Here is a 17,200-nt window from a genome sequence, read left to right on the forward strand (position 1 = left end):
GCCGTAGGCGCAGATTGGCAGCCACACTTCCGTCAGTTGTGGATACATATGTAGTTCTGGTACCGCCACCAGAGTGAGAGTGTGTGAGTGAATGAATAATGGATCTACAGTGCGCACTTTGAATATGCGTTCATAGAAAAGCGCTATTTAAATCTAATCCATTATTATATTATGACTTTCAAAGTGCAAAAAACTGATTTGAAATTTTAAAAAAAGGTGCAAATTATACTCCAAACATCTGGTTAAAGCATAAAAGAGGACATGGCACTTCATGATGTGGAAGTAAGAACAGAAATCTCTGGAGTGAGGAAAAGAAAAATGACATTAATTCTTCTATTCTTCTTCCACTTGAGGAGGTTTCTACCTTTTTTACAAAACAATAACTATACATAAAGGGAATTTTATTAATCATTATTTTTAATCTTACTCTCCTTTAAGGTGACCATATGTAGATTTTCAAAAAAGAGGACACTCTGTGTCATCTCCAAATACTTAAATGATCACACCCTATGTAAATAGTATTTATCATCACAAATCAGTGGCAGTTTGTCAATACATAAAGAAGAAGAAGGTGATAAGAATCACATAAAATAATTTTACAAAAACTCAATAATTTTACAATCTCCTTCTAAAGACTTCAACTGACCAATTACCAGCCAGGTGAGGAGAAACATGGCAGGTGCACCTGACTAGCACTAACAACCTGTGGACAAGATCCAACTGTGGTATCTGTGTCTGGAACAAATGACACTGAAAATATGGGAATTCACTAAATCCATATCAATAATAATAGTTGACAGAAAGCCTGTCTCTTATCCACCCCTCTACCATGTGTCATGGAATTTTCTGGAAAAGACAAAACACACAGTCAATGAAAACCAGAATTAATAAGGTTTGAGTTGGTCAAAGTAACAAATGACCAGTTGCACTTTGTAACTAATGCTGAATATGACTATTATATGACTTTGACCTCGTTCTACCTGGATATTGTGTGCCAGTGCCAGACTGAAAAGCCTTAACCAGAGACTTGTGCCTCTGGGTGGGTTTGTTGTGGCCTGTCGGGGGATTAGTCTCCTCTCTCCATTTCTAAAACGCCTCAGTTTATTTGGTATGGTCCTTCATATGTCTGTATAGATTTGTGGTGTTGCTGCTGTATTTGACAACCTAATTATGAATAATGCAGGTAATACTATTGTCATTTTCTGCCTGAAAATAGAGCCAAACAGCACTTCTCTTTGTCTCTCTTTTTCTGTGTCTCTGTGTAAATAATACTGGCCGGGTCACCATGGGCTTGTGGCCAGCTAGTGGCTACACATTTGTTTGTTTGCCTCCTCCGATTGGCTACTTGATCTGGCAGTTAACTCACGCAGGGCCGGCTGTCAGCTGTCACTCAAGCTGTCAGGCACCAGTAGATGCATCACTCATCACTGAGCAGAGGTTAATAATGATGACAGTAATAAAAAATTATAATAATAATATTGATAATAAAATTCTATAAGTGGTTCTTGTTTAATTCTAATATACATTCATACACTACGAGGCAGTCAACTAACATTCAAGGTCAATTTTCACATACAACACAGAGTCAATTTAATATCAAAAATACAGAAATATCTTATCTAATATCTTATTTAATGTTGAGATGGGACTATTCCTCAACTGTAGGTACCAAATTGGCCAGTTAACAACATCTCAATTTCTCAGAACCGCACAGATACACAGACAGACAGATGCTCAAAGACCTTCCAGTGATATGGTAAAGATTTTCTTTGAAGCTCAGAAGTGGCTTTTTTGTGTAAGGCAGGCAAATTGGTATCATCCAAAGTAATGCTTTTAGTATAAAAGGGGCAGTTTGTGGCCTGGACTGTAGTAGGAGAATAAGACACATTACTGATACTATAATCCTATAACATGAGAAATATCCACTTAATCTGGCTGCTTAAACTTCAAGTTAGGTAAGTAATACACTTTAAATGAGAGACATGTGGGTGGTTCACTAAAAGTCAAATGAAGCAGTCTCTTTTAGGCCAGTATGATTAAAATGATTACTATGTAATTATTGTTTAAGACCAGAGAGAATCCCATAGTTTCTCTCCACAATCCACTAATATCCACTAACCACAGATTTTACTCCATGTCCAGTATAGAATTTTTGTATAGAATTCTAAATATTTATTACAATATTTAGATACCATCTGCAGCTGTGAAAATCTTATATCAATATGGCATATTGTTGTTCAAATAAATATAATCTCAACAGTTTTATGTTTTTAAAGCTGTTTTGAGTATACTTGAAATGATGTATTTCTGTAATCTTAAATTATATTTTCTTTTTTCTTTTTCTTTTTTTTTTTTTTTTTTTTAAATCCTTTTAGTTTATTGCTCCTGTGAACGTAGACAAAACAATACACACCAGGTATTGTTCACTTGTTGAATAAAATTTACTGAAAAAGTAGAGCCTTATAAAGTTCTGATGTCATCTAAGAGAATAGAAAATCCTTAAAATCCTTAAAAACACTGCGACGACTGGGTGTTTCGCAAAGAGAGCAAGCGAGGTGTTTCATTTTCTCACTGATACTCAGGGTAAAATACATTTTCAGTGAAAAAAGCAGCAGTGTCCTGTTGACACCAGGTGGGGGCAGTAAAGTGCTAACCTGTACCTAGTCTGCGGAGAGAGGAGGAAGAAGAAGAACGGCTTCTCTCCATTTTTTTCATTTGCGCTAGTTCTTACCATCGTTGGTACTATCGATACGGAGCTCTGAGAACAAGTAAGGTAGGTCCAAAACTGAGAAATTAAACAGTAGTAAAACGTATACTCTTTTTCCTGGTGTTTTGCTTAGCTGCCGTTCAGCCGCGAACAAACCGGCCTTGTCAACCGTGAGGTGCTAGCCTTGTTAGCTTCCCCAGCGGTGACAGTGAACGGTTTCTAGTCATGAATTAACGTCGTATTTCCAGTTAACGGACTATAACTCAACAATAAACGCACTCTCCATTCTAACCTGGTTGTGTTGTTAGATCTTCGTTTTTATCCTACAGTGTTCGTTTTTGTTATTTACGTTGTTTGTTTATGCTGTGGCGCAGATTTAGAAGGCCTTGTGATTGCCATAATTAGTGACCCGTTCTTCCCAGGGCCACATTAACACACACCTCTCACTGTTGGTACTGGTGTGGACATATGCATCATTATCATAACCCCTTTCCAGCACCAGAAGTACACCACATGAGCCACTCACTTCACTCCGGGTGTTCGGGCAAAGTCCGTTTTCTGTCCTTTTATAATTCTCCGATAGGGTAACTGTTGGTGCGTTCATGCCCTACATAATGCATTGATGCAAGTCTTTTAACTTTGTTTCCAGGAAGATACAGTCTAAGATGTGGGATGGACCAGGGCCTGGGCAAGGACCACGAGGAGGACCACCTTTTCGGTAAACAAACTTCTTCGATAATACTTAAATATTTGTTGGAAAGAAAACCGAGAAAAGTTTCAGCTGTAGTTATGAAACAGGTAAGGGATTGGAATTGAATGAAAATGAACTATTCATTTTATTGTTACAGTACATTTTTATCGTTTTTATTTTTGTGACCTGTATGTACATGAGCTGTAAATAAGCTGCGTAAAATACCACCTCATAAATTACTTAACAAGCTGTTGCTCGACTTAAATTACAGAAATTTATTGATTCAAAAATCTTGAGCAAATTATGTTTTGATAAATATAATTTGCAGTATTTTCACACTGGTCTATTACACCCAAAGAAGGCTGTGTTAATATATAAATGTATTCTTTTAAAAGTATATGCCTAATCACTAATGGTAGGTAAATTGCAGTGTACTCTTCTACTCATCATATTGTGCAGCTGTACTGTTTTCTAAATTGAGATTCACAAATCACTTTTCAAAATTAACTTGTTTGTATTTTCCATTGCATTTAGGAGGAGGGATTACTCTTTGATGAAGTGCATTTACATGTATATAACACTAATTCATTGATATTAATGCATGTATATTACAGTGGTGACCATCGTGGAGAAATGTTTGGGGGCAGAGATCGTCCCATGCCTGAGTTTAGAGGTAGAGATGGAATGTATATGGGTCCCATGGGTCATATGGGCCCCAGACCTCTAGATCTACCCCCTGTGGACATGAGAAGGATGGATGGTCCAACCATGAGGGGACGAGAAATGGACCCACGTGATATGGGAGGTAGAGAGCCCCACAGGGATTTCTTCAGACACGAAGAAGAGGCAGACTTTAGTCTCAGAAGACAATTTGAAAGTTCAATTAGAGAGAAATTGAATAATACATCTGGTTTTGCTGGACCAGGCAGAAACTCTGGAGACATGGGAGGGAGAGGGATGCCACCACGTGAACCTGGCGGCAGATTTATGGATATGAGAGACAGAGACGCGTTTCATTATGACATGCCTCGGTTCAACAATCCAAATAATGATGGAAGAAGAGGGTTTCCAATGGACCGAATGGAGCGAAATGATGGTTTTAGAGACATGCGCGACAGACCTCCAATGGGCATGGGTGACACTGATCGTTATGATACGGACATGCCCACACGGGAAAGGAGGATGATAGACCCAGACAGAAGAGGAGGACCACCTTTCAATCCAAGAGGTGGATTTGATTCTGATATGGACTTTAGAAATCGTCCTGGACCATCAGCTGAATTCAGAGGAAGGGATCGCTCCCCATTAAGATTTGGAAACTCTGTACCCCCTGTAGACAGGGCAAGAACGGAAATGCCTCCAGATGTTAGTGGCCCACAAAGATCAGAGTTTATGGGCATTGAAGACACACACAGAGACAGAGAGTATCCAGATTCAGGAGACAGTCCACTTATGGATTATCGGAGTGGTGAAGAGATGACACTTGCTGAGGAATGGAAAAACCGTCGCAAGGAGAAGACCCCTTTTGCACACATGGCTAAAGGTTTGGGGGCCATAAATGAACCCAGCTTCAATGTAGGATTTGGCAGAGAAGGGAACGTTAGAGATCCACCACCATTTCCAGAAAGGGATCGGACAGCTGTTGAATTCCCAGGGAAGGATGTCAACTTTCCTTGCAGTGACCGCTTTGGTGCTATGGATTTACCATCAATTGGCAGCAAAGCTCCACAAGACCATCCACAGCCCCTTAAGGGCCCTCTGGGCAGTGAGAGTGAAAGTAAACATTGGCTTGAAGAAAGAGACCCAAAGCACAGTCAAACAAAACCAAATCAAGATGAAAGACCTACTTACCTTCAAGACAAGAATGAACCCACACATAAGATGCAAGAACCACGTGATTGTTTTGAAGGACTGAAAGATGTCCCACACAATCAAGGACCTGCTAGGACTAAGATGGGGACGGATCGTGATTTCCAAAGCAGTAGCACTGTACAGCCAAGAGACCAAGACTACAGGGATATTGATTACAGAACAGGATCTGCGAGAGTGTTTGATTATAAACATGAGGACCTTCAGACACCTGAGAAACTCCTTAAAGAGTCTAAACCAGTCACACCTTCAAAATTTAGTGAGTCTGGTTCTCAGGTATGTGTACTTGTATTAGTTTGCTGGTACTTATTTAAATATCACACTTGCTTTTTCCAGATACTTTTGTCTAAACGTGAATTTTGATAAACATTTCTGTGAAAGGATCAAGATTACAGAAGTGCAGCAGTGGAGGATAAAGTATCCAGTACAATATCCATAATCGGTATTCCAAAGACTGCCACAATGGAACAGGTAATAATCAGAGGAAAGTGTTTCTTTTCTATTATGCCTACAATTGGTGTTTTTATGACAGCAGAGTTTTCCTTTTAATATTAGAAACAGCATTCAAGAGTTTTTGAGTACCTTAGCTGAAGATAGAGAGATAAGAGGCAACATATTGGCCCCGATAAACTGTTTTCTTATGGAAATAAGGCTTTCAGAAGTTTTTTGTCACATTTCTGCAACAAAAAGTCATTACAGCAGCCAAACCCACTGGAAACCTGGGAAAACCCCTGTTTTAAAATATTTGAAGTGGACTGTTATCTTTTTGCTCACACGCGTTACTCATGTATACTCTTGCAGATCCTGGGGGCCTTTGCAGTCCGTGAGGGTGTACCAATGCAGGGCATGAAAATCAAAAATGTTGTGCCAGGTAAGAATCCTGTTTCTTTATGAACCTTATGGGGCACTCGATCACTAACATGTCCCCTCGACATTTCGCTTTTCGACATCCGAACCTACGCATTCTTTCTTTAATGCTTCGTGGTTGCTTTTGTTGTTTTTGTTCTTTGTGAACCTGCTCTGTAAAATGGGAGGGTGGGGGGATCTGGATTGTTCTATGCCTTAATTTTTCCAGTCTGTGGATGTGAGGTCATTGTGTGCAATTAGAGGATTTACCAAGGATTTATCAATATCAGCTTTGGTGAGTGATAGTTGACGTTAGTCACAAAAGATATATACTGGTGTCACTGAATGTGTCCGTCTGAGGCAATTTTTATTAGTGTGACTGACCGTAGAATGTTAGCAAACCTAAAAATGGAGGGTGCCTTGTAAGTGCTTTTCTTACACATCACTTTGTTCATCTTGCTGATTTTAACATCTGCTGTTAAAGTCATGTGATTGTTGGAGACATGGTTATGAATGATATTATGCCCTTTTGTGAAGGTTATGTTTCAGAGGCCTAAATTGGTCCTGATTTTTGAACAAAATGTCAAAAGGTTTCCACAGAACTAGATGTGAGATACCTTTTTCTAATTTGACATAGTTACATTTTTTTTTCTGTATCTGTGGTGCACACCATGCAGTCATGCAGTTGTTTTCTGACACTGGTCTGGAACATTTCTCTGTTAAGAACTGGTTTTATCAGTGAATTCATCACCAACCAGAAGACCAAACAGACAAAGCATAGATAATACAATAAATGTATGTTTTCCTGAAAAGGTATGTGATGGTTCGCTCACACCAAACGCTCACCGACCTCGATTTATTCACGAACTGCTGTCTATTGTGTTGTAGCTGGTGATTGTCATAACTGGCATTGACTAACAAAAACCATCTGTATTTCAAATGCTGTCCCCAGGTTACAGCTACGATACTGCCAATGTGGAGTTTTTAAACCTCGAGGATGCAGTCCACTTCATGGAGTCCAACAAGGTTGCCCATCCTCGTCGCTCTACGAAGGCCGTCTCTCCCATCAGGATTACGAGGGGTTTAGAGGGCTTTTAGTAGATGGGGGAGGGTTTGAGGCTGGGAATTGCTGGTTATTTTTAATTCAGGAGATGGAAGTATCAGTCGGCGCCATTTTTTGGCTGCAAACATTGTAAATCTAAAAATTGGGATCAATGATTGAATTATTTAAATTTTTCTAAACCTTTTCATTCATTAAGCCACTGTGCTGGTCTTAGTTTTTTAATGATCTCAAAATATTCAACTGCGTATCTACATAATTAGATGCAAAGGTATACTTCCCTTGTTTTAGAGTTAACATTTTAACTCATTGCTGCCTGTCCCCAGTACATATCAGAAAATAAGTTTGGAAAAAAGTGAACTATAGCACTGTACATTTTCATAGTCTTTTTAACGAAGAGGAAGAAACAGAGTTGTCACCCCTTGCAGGACTTTTAAGATTTTAGTCCTGAAGACTGGGTTCCTTCTTGCTCAATTTTGTTTGTGCCCTTAGCTGTAACTGCAGATTTCAACACATATCATTGCCCTATTATTGAGAACTTCTATCTGCGATCAGTAATGTGATGTGGATTTGTTGGCCTCTATGGGTTTACATTGCTTCTTAGACATGCTGAAATCTTACCATTAAATATTTACAGTAGCTGTTTCTTTTGGTAACATTGCAGTGTGTGTAGGATAAAGCCTTCTGGTGTTAACCAGTGAAGGAAACATTTAGTTATTGTTATTTTTCATTTTCAAATGTTGGTGAACTTCACCTTACCTTCATTTATCTCCTTAAGGTTGGGTTCCTTTTGCATTTAACATAACAGCCTTGCAAAGCTGCTAGTATGACTTGTTTTGTAAAGGCTTATATAGAGAGAGTCTGTGTTAGTTTTGTACATTTGACAGCTGCTTTGTTGTGCAGTCTGTGTTCATTCTCTTCGATGGGGTCAATGTGCCAACTGTTCAGGCATTATTTTTACATTAGAAAGCAATGGACACTCCAACCTTTTGTGTGGGACTCTGCTTTGTGTTGCAGCTCAGTTTCAGACTTATCACAGCGCTCACTGGAAACTTCAGTTCTTTCTTTGTGTTCTTCAGTCTCTAATTTGTCATCTATGATTTTTATGAACAAGAAGACAGCCTCAGGATGTGTACAATTTTTTGTCCCTCAATTTTCAGTTTGTGCAGCTTTGTTCTCCCTTACCACCTGGCTTGGCAAATTTCACACCTACTTGCATCATTCAGACTTGTTGCATCAAATCCTTCGCTTCTCAGTCTGTCTGAATGGTCTCCATTAGTCCTTCCTTTGTGGTATTCTTTTGCCAGTCATCTGTGACTTCCTCATGAAGGGCACATGTCTTCTTTCTCTTGAAGTCATCGGAACTCACTTTTGACTTTAGGGATTTCAGCTTTATTTGGATTTCTTTGAGCAGTTTGTTTAATGTGTCAAGAGCAAAACTTCTCAGTCTTTAAGACTGGACTACTGTGGTGCTTTCATCATACCTGTTGAAGTAGGGAGGAAGTACCTTATCTCATGGTAGACAGGCCCAATTGAATCTCTGCTGTGAAGGATGGCTTTAGTTTTATTTCCTTTGAAAACACTTTTACTCGCATGGTGAAAGGTAAGAGTCATATCATGGGCAGTCAAAAAGTTGGATTTAATGAGGGTGGATTTATAGCTGTGTCTGACACGGATGGTGCTTTCGGATGGAAAACACTGTAGCACCAGATTGCAAAGCACATTCACATGTGAGTTTTCTTTTGAAATGACCCATTTCTTTTAATGTTTGTGCTGTCCAGTTCTGCAGAGTGGGTTTGTGTGCCACTTAAAGCATGAGTCTTGTTTTGTAATATAGAGTTGATGACTTTTTTGGGATAAATTACTCTATTTAGACATGCCTTGTATGACAGAATTGTCAAAAAATCCTTGTAGTTTTAACTTAGTTTGGAAGCATTATGGTCGTTTTTAACTTACGTGACAGTAAACTTCATATTTTTGTGGTTTTTATTTTGTTGGTTGAGAAAGTGACTGTACATAAAGGCATTTTCTCGTTTTTTATAGATTAGCCATCAAAAGAATTAATTAATCTGCTGATAAACTGATGAAGTAAACGATTGTTAGTGGCAGCATGAACTCAAACTCCCCTGAAACTATAACATAGTGTGGGGGCAGACGTGTAAAGCATCATCCTAGATCTGAGCTTTACACACAACTTTTAAGTGTTTGCCTGTTTTATCTTCGGTGCTGAAGAAAAGGGTTTAACTTGCCACAGTGCATGTTGGGTATCATAGGTATTATTGTATTAATTGGACACCTTCGTGGTGTAGTGTTAATTGATCCTTTTGTTCTTCTTTCAGGGATCCCTAAAGGTTGGCACTAGAACAGCATCCATGAAGTATATCCAGCCAGAAGACTGTGAGAGAAGTGTTCATGTAAGTGTCATAAGAACAAATAATTTATCCTTGTTTTTGTCCAATTAATTTTAACTTTTCACATGTATTCAGAATTGGCTTAGCTTCATGTAAAAGCCTTAGAACAGCAAACTTGTTTGTATTTTAAGGTGCATAGAAAGTACATAATCATTCTTTCATTCTTACACCAGCCCTTAGAACAGGGGTTCCCAAAGTGTTTGTGTGTGTGTGTGTGTGTGTGTGTGTGTGTGTGGGGTGGGGGGGTGGGGGGGGGTCGCAAGATGACTTTCAGAAACCTTTTGATGTAATCCCTGAGGTGATTACAATTGATTAAAGGCAGTATTGTTGCACCTGTATTCTGAAGGAAGGATATTGATTGGTGAGATTCAAGGTGCGCAGGAAGCGTTTTTACTTTGAAAGAGCAAAGGTTTCATTAATACCGCATGAACAACAGCGTGACAGCAACAAACAGGCACAGCACTTTTCGGACTACAGGTTTCACTAATGGTGTCACATTGATAAAAATAAACATAAAAAGGCCAATAAACATTGAAAAACAGACACATTAACGTAAATAAACATTAACATAAACCCCCCTTGAACCCCTGCACATAAAACAGAACACAATGAGTAAAATATCAAATACCCATAATGCAATGCATAAAATATGCCACAGTATCTAGCATTTCTGCGGGTAAGGTTCCTTGCCATCACACCATACATTTGATACAAAAAATCATCACTGTCGCATGAGACTTATTATACATATGTATAATATATAATAGGCCTACTATTTTCAATAAGAAGCTGCGTGCACTCTGTGCTGCTGTACACTTTTTACCCCCTAAGAATTATGTGCATGCTCCAAACCGATGGGCATGTGCAACCACATTCTCTTCTATGTAAACATTCGGTAGTGAGACCTGTCGTACTGAATTTACCCCGTCTATCATTTACTATAGTAAATTTCTCTTCATTTGGATATTCAAAACTACACAGTTAATGGGGGAAAAATAATACAGGTGTAAAACCAGCGCACTGCGTGCTGTACCAAATTTACCCCCATAGTGCACATGTGCGAAAACACCAGAAGTGCAAAAATAACATAAGGGTAAAATTGTAGGTGATACCACACCTTTCTGAGGTAATCGGAAGATCAGCGCATGGAAGGATTTTTTTCTACACTGAGTAAACTTACGTATTGAATAAGTAGGACAGAAACCGGTCGACCTGCGCATGCGGGTGGATCCCTCCTTTCACTATCACTTTCTTTTACCACATTTGTTTTCAGCTTCAGTGTACTTAATTCAATATTTATGTGTTCTTGTCTATCACTTTCAATTAGGCATCAGATCACAAAGTACCTCACCTCCAGGAGCCCCAGTTGCCCAGACCAGAACAACCCGTAGAAGAGCTGAAGAGCAATGTGAATGGATCCAAACCACCGGGCTCCATGGAGCCGTTGCCTCAAAACCAGTGGCAGCGTAATTCTGACCTGACCCCAGAGGCCTGGCAGCAGCAGGTGGATCAGCAGCTCCAACAACAAGAGTCAGAACAGCGGGCAGAGTCTTGGACCAACCGCAACCCCCCTCATCACAACTCCCACCAGTCTGACTCTGTTTTTAGGGACAGCAAAAGTATATTTAGCTCCTAGTTCATATTATGTTATAGCAAATTACAGTCAGCATGTGATTGATCAGTAATATTCATGTAGTGGTAACCCACTATTTATTTCTTGTGTCACTGCATAGCCATGATCATAAAGAATGTGAAGCCCACCACGACAGTAGAGACCATCCTAAAAGCTTTGGATCCTTTTGCATATCTGGATGAGAGAAATGTTCGCTTAGTCAAGGCCAAGACACCCGGAGCCAAGTGCTTCTGTTTTGTTGACATGGACTCCCATGAGGTAACTAAAATCAATATAAATAATTTTATAGGATTTGTAATTACCTCCGCCAAGGAGGTTATGTTTTTGCCAGGGTTTGTTTGTCTGTCTGTCTGTTTGTTTGTCTGTCCGTTAGTGTGCAACATAACTCAAAAAGTTATGGACAGATTTTGATGAAATTTTCAGGGTTTGTTGGAAATGGGATAAGGAAGAAATGATTAAATTTTGGTGGTGATCGGGGGTGGGGGGGGGGTGGGGGGCAGACCAGAAAATTTCATCAAAATCTGTCCATAACTTTTTGAGTTATGTTGCACACTAATGGACGGACAGACAAACAAACAGACAGACAGACAGACAAACAATCCCTGGCAAAAACATAACCTCCTTGGTGTGGGGGGGCCCACGGGGGGGGGCCACTGATCAGCCTTGGCAGAGGTCTGCGCTCTCCAAGTGCTTCTAGTTAACTTCTTTATCTGGTGTTCAGTAATGTTTTTACCCAATCACTTACTATTCTTGTCCCCTTTTTGTAGCAAGTAAGACGTCTGGTCGAACTCCTCACTAAACCCAGACCACTTTATATAGACGGAGTCAGAGTTTATGCAGAGGTTGCAAAACCCTTAAAGAATCAGAAGTAAGTAATGTTGCAAGAATTTTATAATTTATGTCTACTATAGAAATCAAATTTCATTTGTCTGCAATGATATTTTTTTGTTTCTCTGTTATAGTTTCAGAAGAGATTTTGATAAAGCAAACAGTTCTATCCTCAGTTATCCACCTGACACTAACATGACTGGGGTAAGATTTTGGTCTTTATTAATATATTGTCTCACAACATTGTTGGAAAGTACAGAGTTCTTACCCCTGAATTACTCTTCCCCCCCCTTGGTAATTCAGCAGCACCATCAACAACAACCACAACAACAGCCGCCACCCCCACAGCAGTTCCACCACCAGCACTTCCCACACCCTCCAGCATTCATGCCATCTCTGCAGATGCCTGCTTGTGCTCCTGGTGGAATGCAGGGTGAGACTTCCTCATATGTTTGTCATATGTTTGTCTGTATGCACCCCACATTGTTACTACACTTAAATATAGAGCTGTATTTAATTAATAAGCTCTCCTTTTTGTCACTAGGTGACATGATGGCTGGTAGCACAAATCCTGCTCTGCCACTAGACCACAGTATGAGCCAGGTGAGTTGCAAAGCAATAAAGCAAAGACATACACATCTTGTCTCACACCTGGAGAGTTAACTCTACATCCTCATGATGCTTTATAGGGAGGTAACTACAGTGAGACTCCAGCTGTGGATCCATCATACCAGGCTGCAGGACATGTGCCACCAGAATCAGGTGGGATGACAGCTGCTACAGATGAATCCCATGGATCACAGACCTATGTCTATGGTAAGAAACTGAAACTGTGTTGTGTGTTTTACCCACAAAGAACACCTACACCCTCTGACAAGTGGGGCCTGTAAAGAAATGATGATAAATGTCTAATGATTTGAAGATGTAGTGAAAACTCTTGAATATGTACTTTATTCAAGAGTTTGTCATTTAGGGTTATTTTAATCTCTTTTTACCTCTCATTTAAAAATAAAATTGTAATTGAAAATTGTCATATTTATTGTTTTTCAATGATCAAGGCAAACACAGCAGAGATGAAATTAAAGTGCCTGTGAATGTTACTTTTATAATGTGTGTTAACAGTTTACATTTTATAATATTTTAGTTTTTTGTGTTTCTTTTCATATTACCATCAGGCACCGAGACTCCAGACACGACCAACTACTTGTATGATGCCACATCAGGCTTCTACTATGATCCTGAGACGACATTTTACTATGACCCTAACTCTAGGGTGAGAATACAAACCCACACAGTGACCTGTAAATATGGAGAAACAGTGTTGTATTATTGTAAATGGTTATTTTATTCTGTGGTAGGTCTGGACAATCCCATGATCTAAGATTATGGACAATCACAGTTTGTCATTTATTCAGTTAAAATCTATTCCTCTGAAAAGCAAATCGTAACAATCCGTTCCACATTTTCCAACACAGTATTCAGTTTAAATGGCTTATGTACCAGTGTAATTCATGTATTTTCTATTGTTGCCTTTTGAGCTGTTTGCATTAATGCTGCTAGGCCTCCACAGTCTGGATAATTATTGGGAAGAGCTACAGCTCACACAGAAGTATGTGTAGTTGGGAAAATTTGGAAGTTTGAAGTTCATTCTGGTTGTCAAAATATTGCAATAATATCAATACAAAATTATGTCAAATAACCATGCAGAGTTTTTGGTTAAATAACAGAAAGCTGTTGCACTGCTGACTTCGAGAAGCCTCAGCAGAACTAGTGCTATTGTAACTAGCTTACATTTTAGAGAGAAAAAAAAAAACGTTATTTGTATTGCCTTATTCTGTGGTTAGTAATCTAACAGTGAATATTAAACATTGTACATCCAAAACAGTAATTTTAACATCTTGCAAAACAGAAGTTTTCCTCCTTATTTAAATAACATCAAGCTCAGATGAATGACTTGCTGTAATATACAGACTTTTAAAACATCTGCCCTCTTCATTTTTGTTGTAGTATTTCTATAACGCACAAACCCAGGAATACATGTATTGGGATGCTACGTTAAAGACCTACATCCCAGTCCCTGGAGGAAGCTCTGCAGAGACCCAGCCTGTGCCCATGACCGCTGAGGACCAGGCCATTCTGTCCAACCCTGCAGCAGATGCTCCTCTAGAAATGAAGAAACCATCAGCACTTCCCCTCACCACAGCAGCACCAGCACCAGCCCAGGGCTCCACAACTACTGTGACTCCAGAACCTGTCCCTACGTCTGTCACAACTCCTGAGAAGAAAGAAGATGAAGAATCCATTAAAAAGGATAAAGAAAAGGACAGCAAAGACGAGAAACCCAAAAGTCTTGCTGCTGTCAAGGTAGCACTTAAGTTTTAAATGCACTAAATGTGAAACACGTTTGTCAAAGGCAGGTGATTGATAACTTTGTTTCTATTGGCAGATCATGAAAGATATGGAGCGCTGGGCAAAAATCCAGAATCGTCAGAAAGAAAGTGTGCGTTCCCCTTCACCTGTGCTGAAAACTGGAATGGATGATGACAGAAGGCAGTCTAAGTCTGCAGACGCTGGGTTTGCTATCTTTGAGAGGAAGGTTAGTGATGAATCTTAGAGGCTCCTGTACAGGGTAAGGAAGCTGTCAAAATATTACTGTGCATAAGACAGATATGTGTACACATTAGCCCATAGTTGGGCAAAAAATAAATATTTGTAAACTTTTGAATGAGCTCAATCATACATATTGTGTGTATTTTTGTCTGTCAGAATAGGAATGAACATTTTTGACATTAAGAATTACAATCACAAAATGCAACTTTACAATTGTACTTTCTTCATCACGAATACGAATTCATCAACATGACATTACTGTCAAAAATACATTACCACCTCACTGGCATTATTTATTGATAAAATGCACACAATACGTTTTATGTATGATTGGAGTTCAAGAGTTCACGAATATTTATTTTTTGCACAACTATAGCCTAATATGCACACATATCTGTCTAATGCACACAAATATTCTGACAGCTTCCTTACCCCATACTCCTACATCACCTCTACACGTCTCATATTTACATACATTGATATAGGGTCTTTTTTTAATTCTCAGATTTCAGGTGGAGATGATCTTTTCAAGAAGCCTCTTGCTCCTCCGAAGAAAGATGAAAAATCAAAAGTAAGAGTCCTGGAGAAAAACTCCACTTTTCATCATTTATGTGATGCCAACAACCCCTGGATTAGCAGCAGACAAAAGTGCAAAGGCAGTAAACAAAGCAGATTGATCAGTAATTTACAATCAGCTTTACTAACCTAATTGTGAATTGTTTGTATTTTTCTCCAGCGTCCAATGGGCTCACTGGGTTTGTTGGCTTCAGACTATGCAGCAGGAAGTGATGAGGAGATAGAAGAGGACAAGGAGGAGGCTAAAGCAGCTAAAAATGCTCAGGGCAGTCAACCTGAAGACAAGGAAGACAAGCTGACAGATTGGAAGAAGATGGCGTGTCTGCTCTGTAGGAGACAGTTCCCCAACAAGGATGCTCTGATCCGCCATCAGCAGCTGTCTGACCTGCACAAAGTACAACCTCTGAATATCTTGAATAACACTACAGTGACTCCATTGGTGTATAGTTTCTAATTGTTATATATTATTGTCTCACCAGCAAAATATGGAGATCCACCTTAAGATCAAGAGGTCCAAGAAAGAACTAGAGGCATTGGAGAACCAGGAAAAAGAGGTGAAAATTTATGTGGTGTGAAAGAAGTGGACATGTTATGCTTTGAGCTGATAAAGTTGCTAAAGGTGAAATTTGTCACCACAGTTAAGCGCGAGAGAATCTACCAGGTCACCAGAACAGAAGAGACGAAAACACCAACAGCAGCATCATAATGCCTGGGCGGGAAGCTCCAGGTAGGTGTGGGTCATCTTTGAAGGAGCTTAACAGAAGGCAAAGATGCTTTTTTAGTCTGTTTCATTTTGGATTTTTTTCTGATTCTAACTGTTGATTCTTCACACGTAGGGAAATGAATAAAGTCAGTGAGAGACCTGGGTTAGGAGCTGAGCCCGCTCCAGTAAGTGTGACATTTTATTATTTAAAAGGAAATGTTATGAGCTGTTTCTTAGATAAGTAAATGTTTCAATGTATTTTTCTTTTTCACAGAAGAAAAAGAAGGCCCCTGTTGTTTGGGACCATACCACCTACAAACAAGCAGTACGGAAAGCCATGTTCGCACGGTTCAAGGAACTTGAGTGATCTCATCTGAACACATCATCATCTCATTTTGATATATGAAGTGTTAATATGAAACGCTTGTGAGCCGTGCCATGAGAAATCCCTTGGACTCTCTTCACTGTTTTTCTGCCTCGGACATTATTACACTATACAGCTGCATTTCGGCACTGAAATTATATATGACGTCTCCTTCATGGTGACCGGGGAACTCAACAAAAGTCAAGACATTGACATCTCCAGCATGGATGTAGACGATGTTAATTCACACCCTATATTTGAATATATTTGTTTTAGTCGTGGCCTGTCTGTTGAATTGTGAAATACGTCCAGGATGTCCTTTTTTAATGATACTGTCACTGGCCGCGGTTAAATTTTGTTTTTAGAACCGAACAGTTTTTTTTTTTTTGTTTTTTTGTTTTCATGGGTTGGATGTGACGCACAATTTTAAGTAAAGAAAATCAACTCACCTCTCTGGTTCAGTTGTGATTCAATGATGGTTTGTTTTGAAGGACCTTCTATAATCTTTGTGTTTGACATCTAACTGACCGTAGATACAAGTCATGTCCACTAGGAGGCAGCAATACTCTTTATGGTGCCCTGAACCCTTTTGCCATAGATGAACAAATACATATATATAGAAGTATTCAAGCACTGCTGAATCAAACATCAGTATTTAGTGTGTTTACAGTGTTAAGAGTTGTGGCAGGATTAGTTTTAATCGTCAGCAGATGTGACTTAAATGCAGTTCAGTTATCCAGCGCAGGTTAAGAACGTGAAGCCATCACTCTGACCTTTACCGATGCAAAGGGACCGTTTTTCACCCTCCCAACCCCACCTGTGGCCATGTTTCAGTGAATGTAGGGAATTGTGTGGGTTTAGTGTGCTGACACACCAGCTCCTCTGAGATCAGTAACAAGAAC

At 39.4% G+C, this 17,200-nt stretch overlaps 1 protein-coding gene across 4 annotated transcripts; it reads left to right on the top strand.

Annotated features, from left to right (window-relative positions):
• The first annotated feature begins 2,657 nt into the window (after positions 1 to 2,657).
• On the top strand, positions 2,658 to 16,746 carry rbm6 (RNA binding motif protein 6). 4 transcript variants are annotated; one of them, XM_030133533.1, is made up of 23 exons: positions 2,658 to 2,777; positions 3,361 to 3,425; positions 4,013 to 5,543; positions 5,649 to 5,738; positions 6,069 to 6,138; positions 7,066 to 7,139; positions 9,513 to 9,587; positions 10,912 to 11,203; positions 11,318 to 11,475; positions 11,985 to 12,085; positions 12,180 to 12,249; positions 12,346 to 12,478; positions 12,590 to 12,648; positions 12,735 to 12,861; positions 13,221 to 13,318; positions 14,053 to 14,409; positions 14,492 to 14,641; positions 15,161 to 15,226; positions 15,392 to 15,625; positions 15,711 to 15,785; positions 15,870 to 15,958; positions 16,068 to 16,119; positions 16,209 to 16,746. In XM_030133533.1, exons 2-23 carry the CDS (start codon positions 3,373 to 3,375, stop codon positions 16,299 to 16,301), a joined length of 4,047 nt encoding a protein of 1,348 aa, XP_029989393.1. In that variant the 5' UTR covers positions 2,658 to 2,777; positions 3,361 to 3,372; the 3' UTR covers positions 16,302 to 16,746. The 4 variants fall into 4 exon arrangements, with proteins under 4 accessions (XP_029989393.1, XP_029989391.1, XP_029989394.1 ...); XM_030133531.1 differs by having other exon boundaries at positions 2,661 to 2,775; positions 3,358 to 3,425; XM_030133534.1 differs by having other exon boundaries at positions 2,661 to 2,775; positions 3,358 to 3,425; positions 12,349 to 12,478.
• Positions 16,747 to 17,200: the final 454 nt, after the last annotated feature.

Source organism: Sphaeramia orbicularis, chromosome 5, assembly GCF_902148855.1.
Source record: "Sphaeramia orbicularis chromosome 5, fSphaOr1.1, whole genome shotgun sequence".
Classification (NCBI taxonomy): Eukaryota; Metazoa; Chordata; class Actinopteri; order Kurtiformes; family Apogonidae; genus Sphaeramia; species Sphaeramia orbicularis.

What these genes read in the sequence shown, in the direction of transcription:
- rbm6 (XM_030133533.1), top strand. Translation starts at nt 3,373, where the DNA reads ATGTGGGATGGACCAGGGCCTGGGCAAGGACCACGAGGAGGACCACCT. An exon ending in CGAGGAGGACCACCTTTTCG is followed by an intron (nt 3,426 to 4,012) that starts GTAAACAAACTT and finishes TGTATATTACAG; the next exon opens with TGGTGACCATCGTGGAGAAA. An exon ending in TGGAGAACCAGGAAAAAGAG is followed by an intron (nt 15,786 to 15,869) that starts GTGAAAATTTAT and finishes TTGTCACCACAG; the next exon opens with TTAAGCGCGAGAGAATCTAC.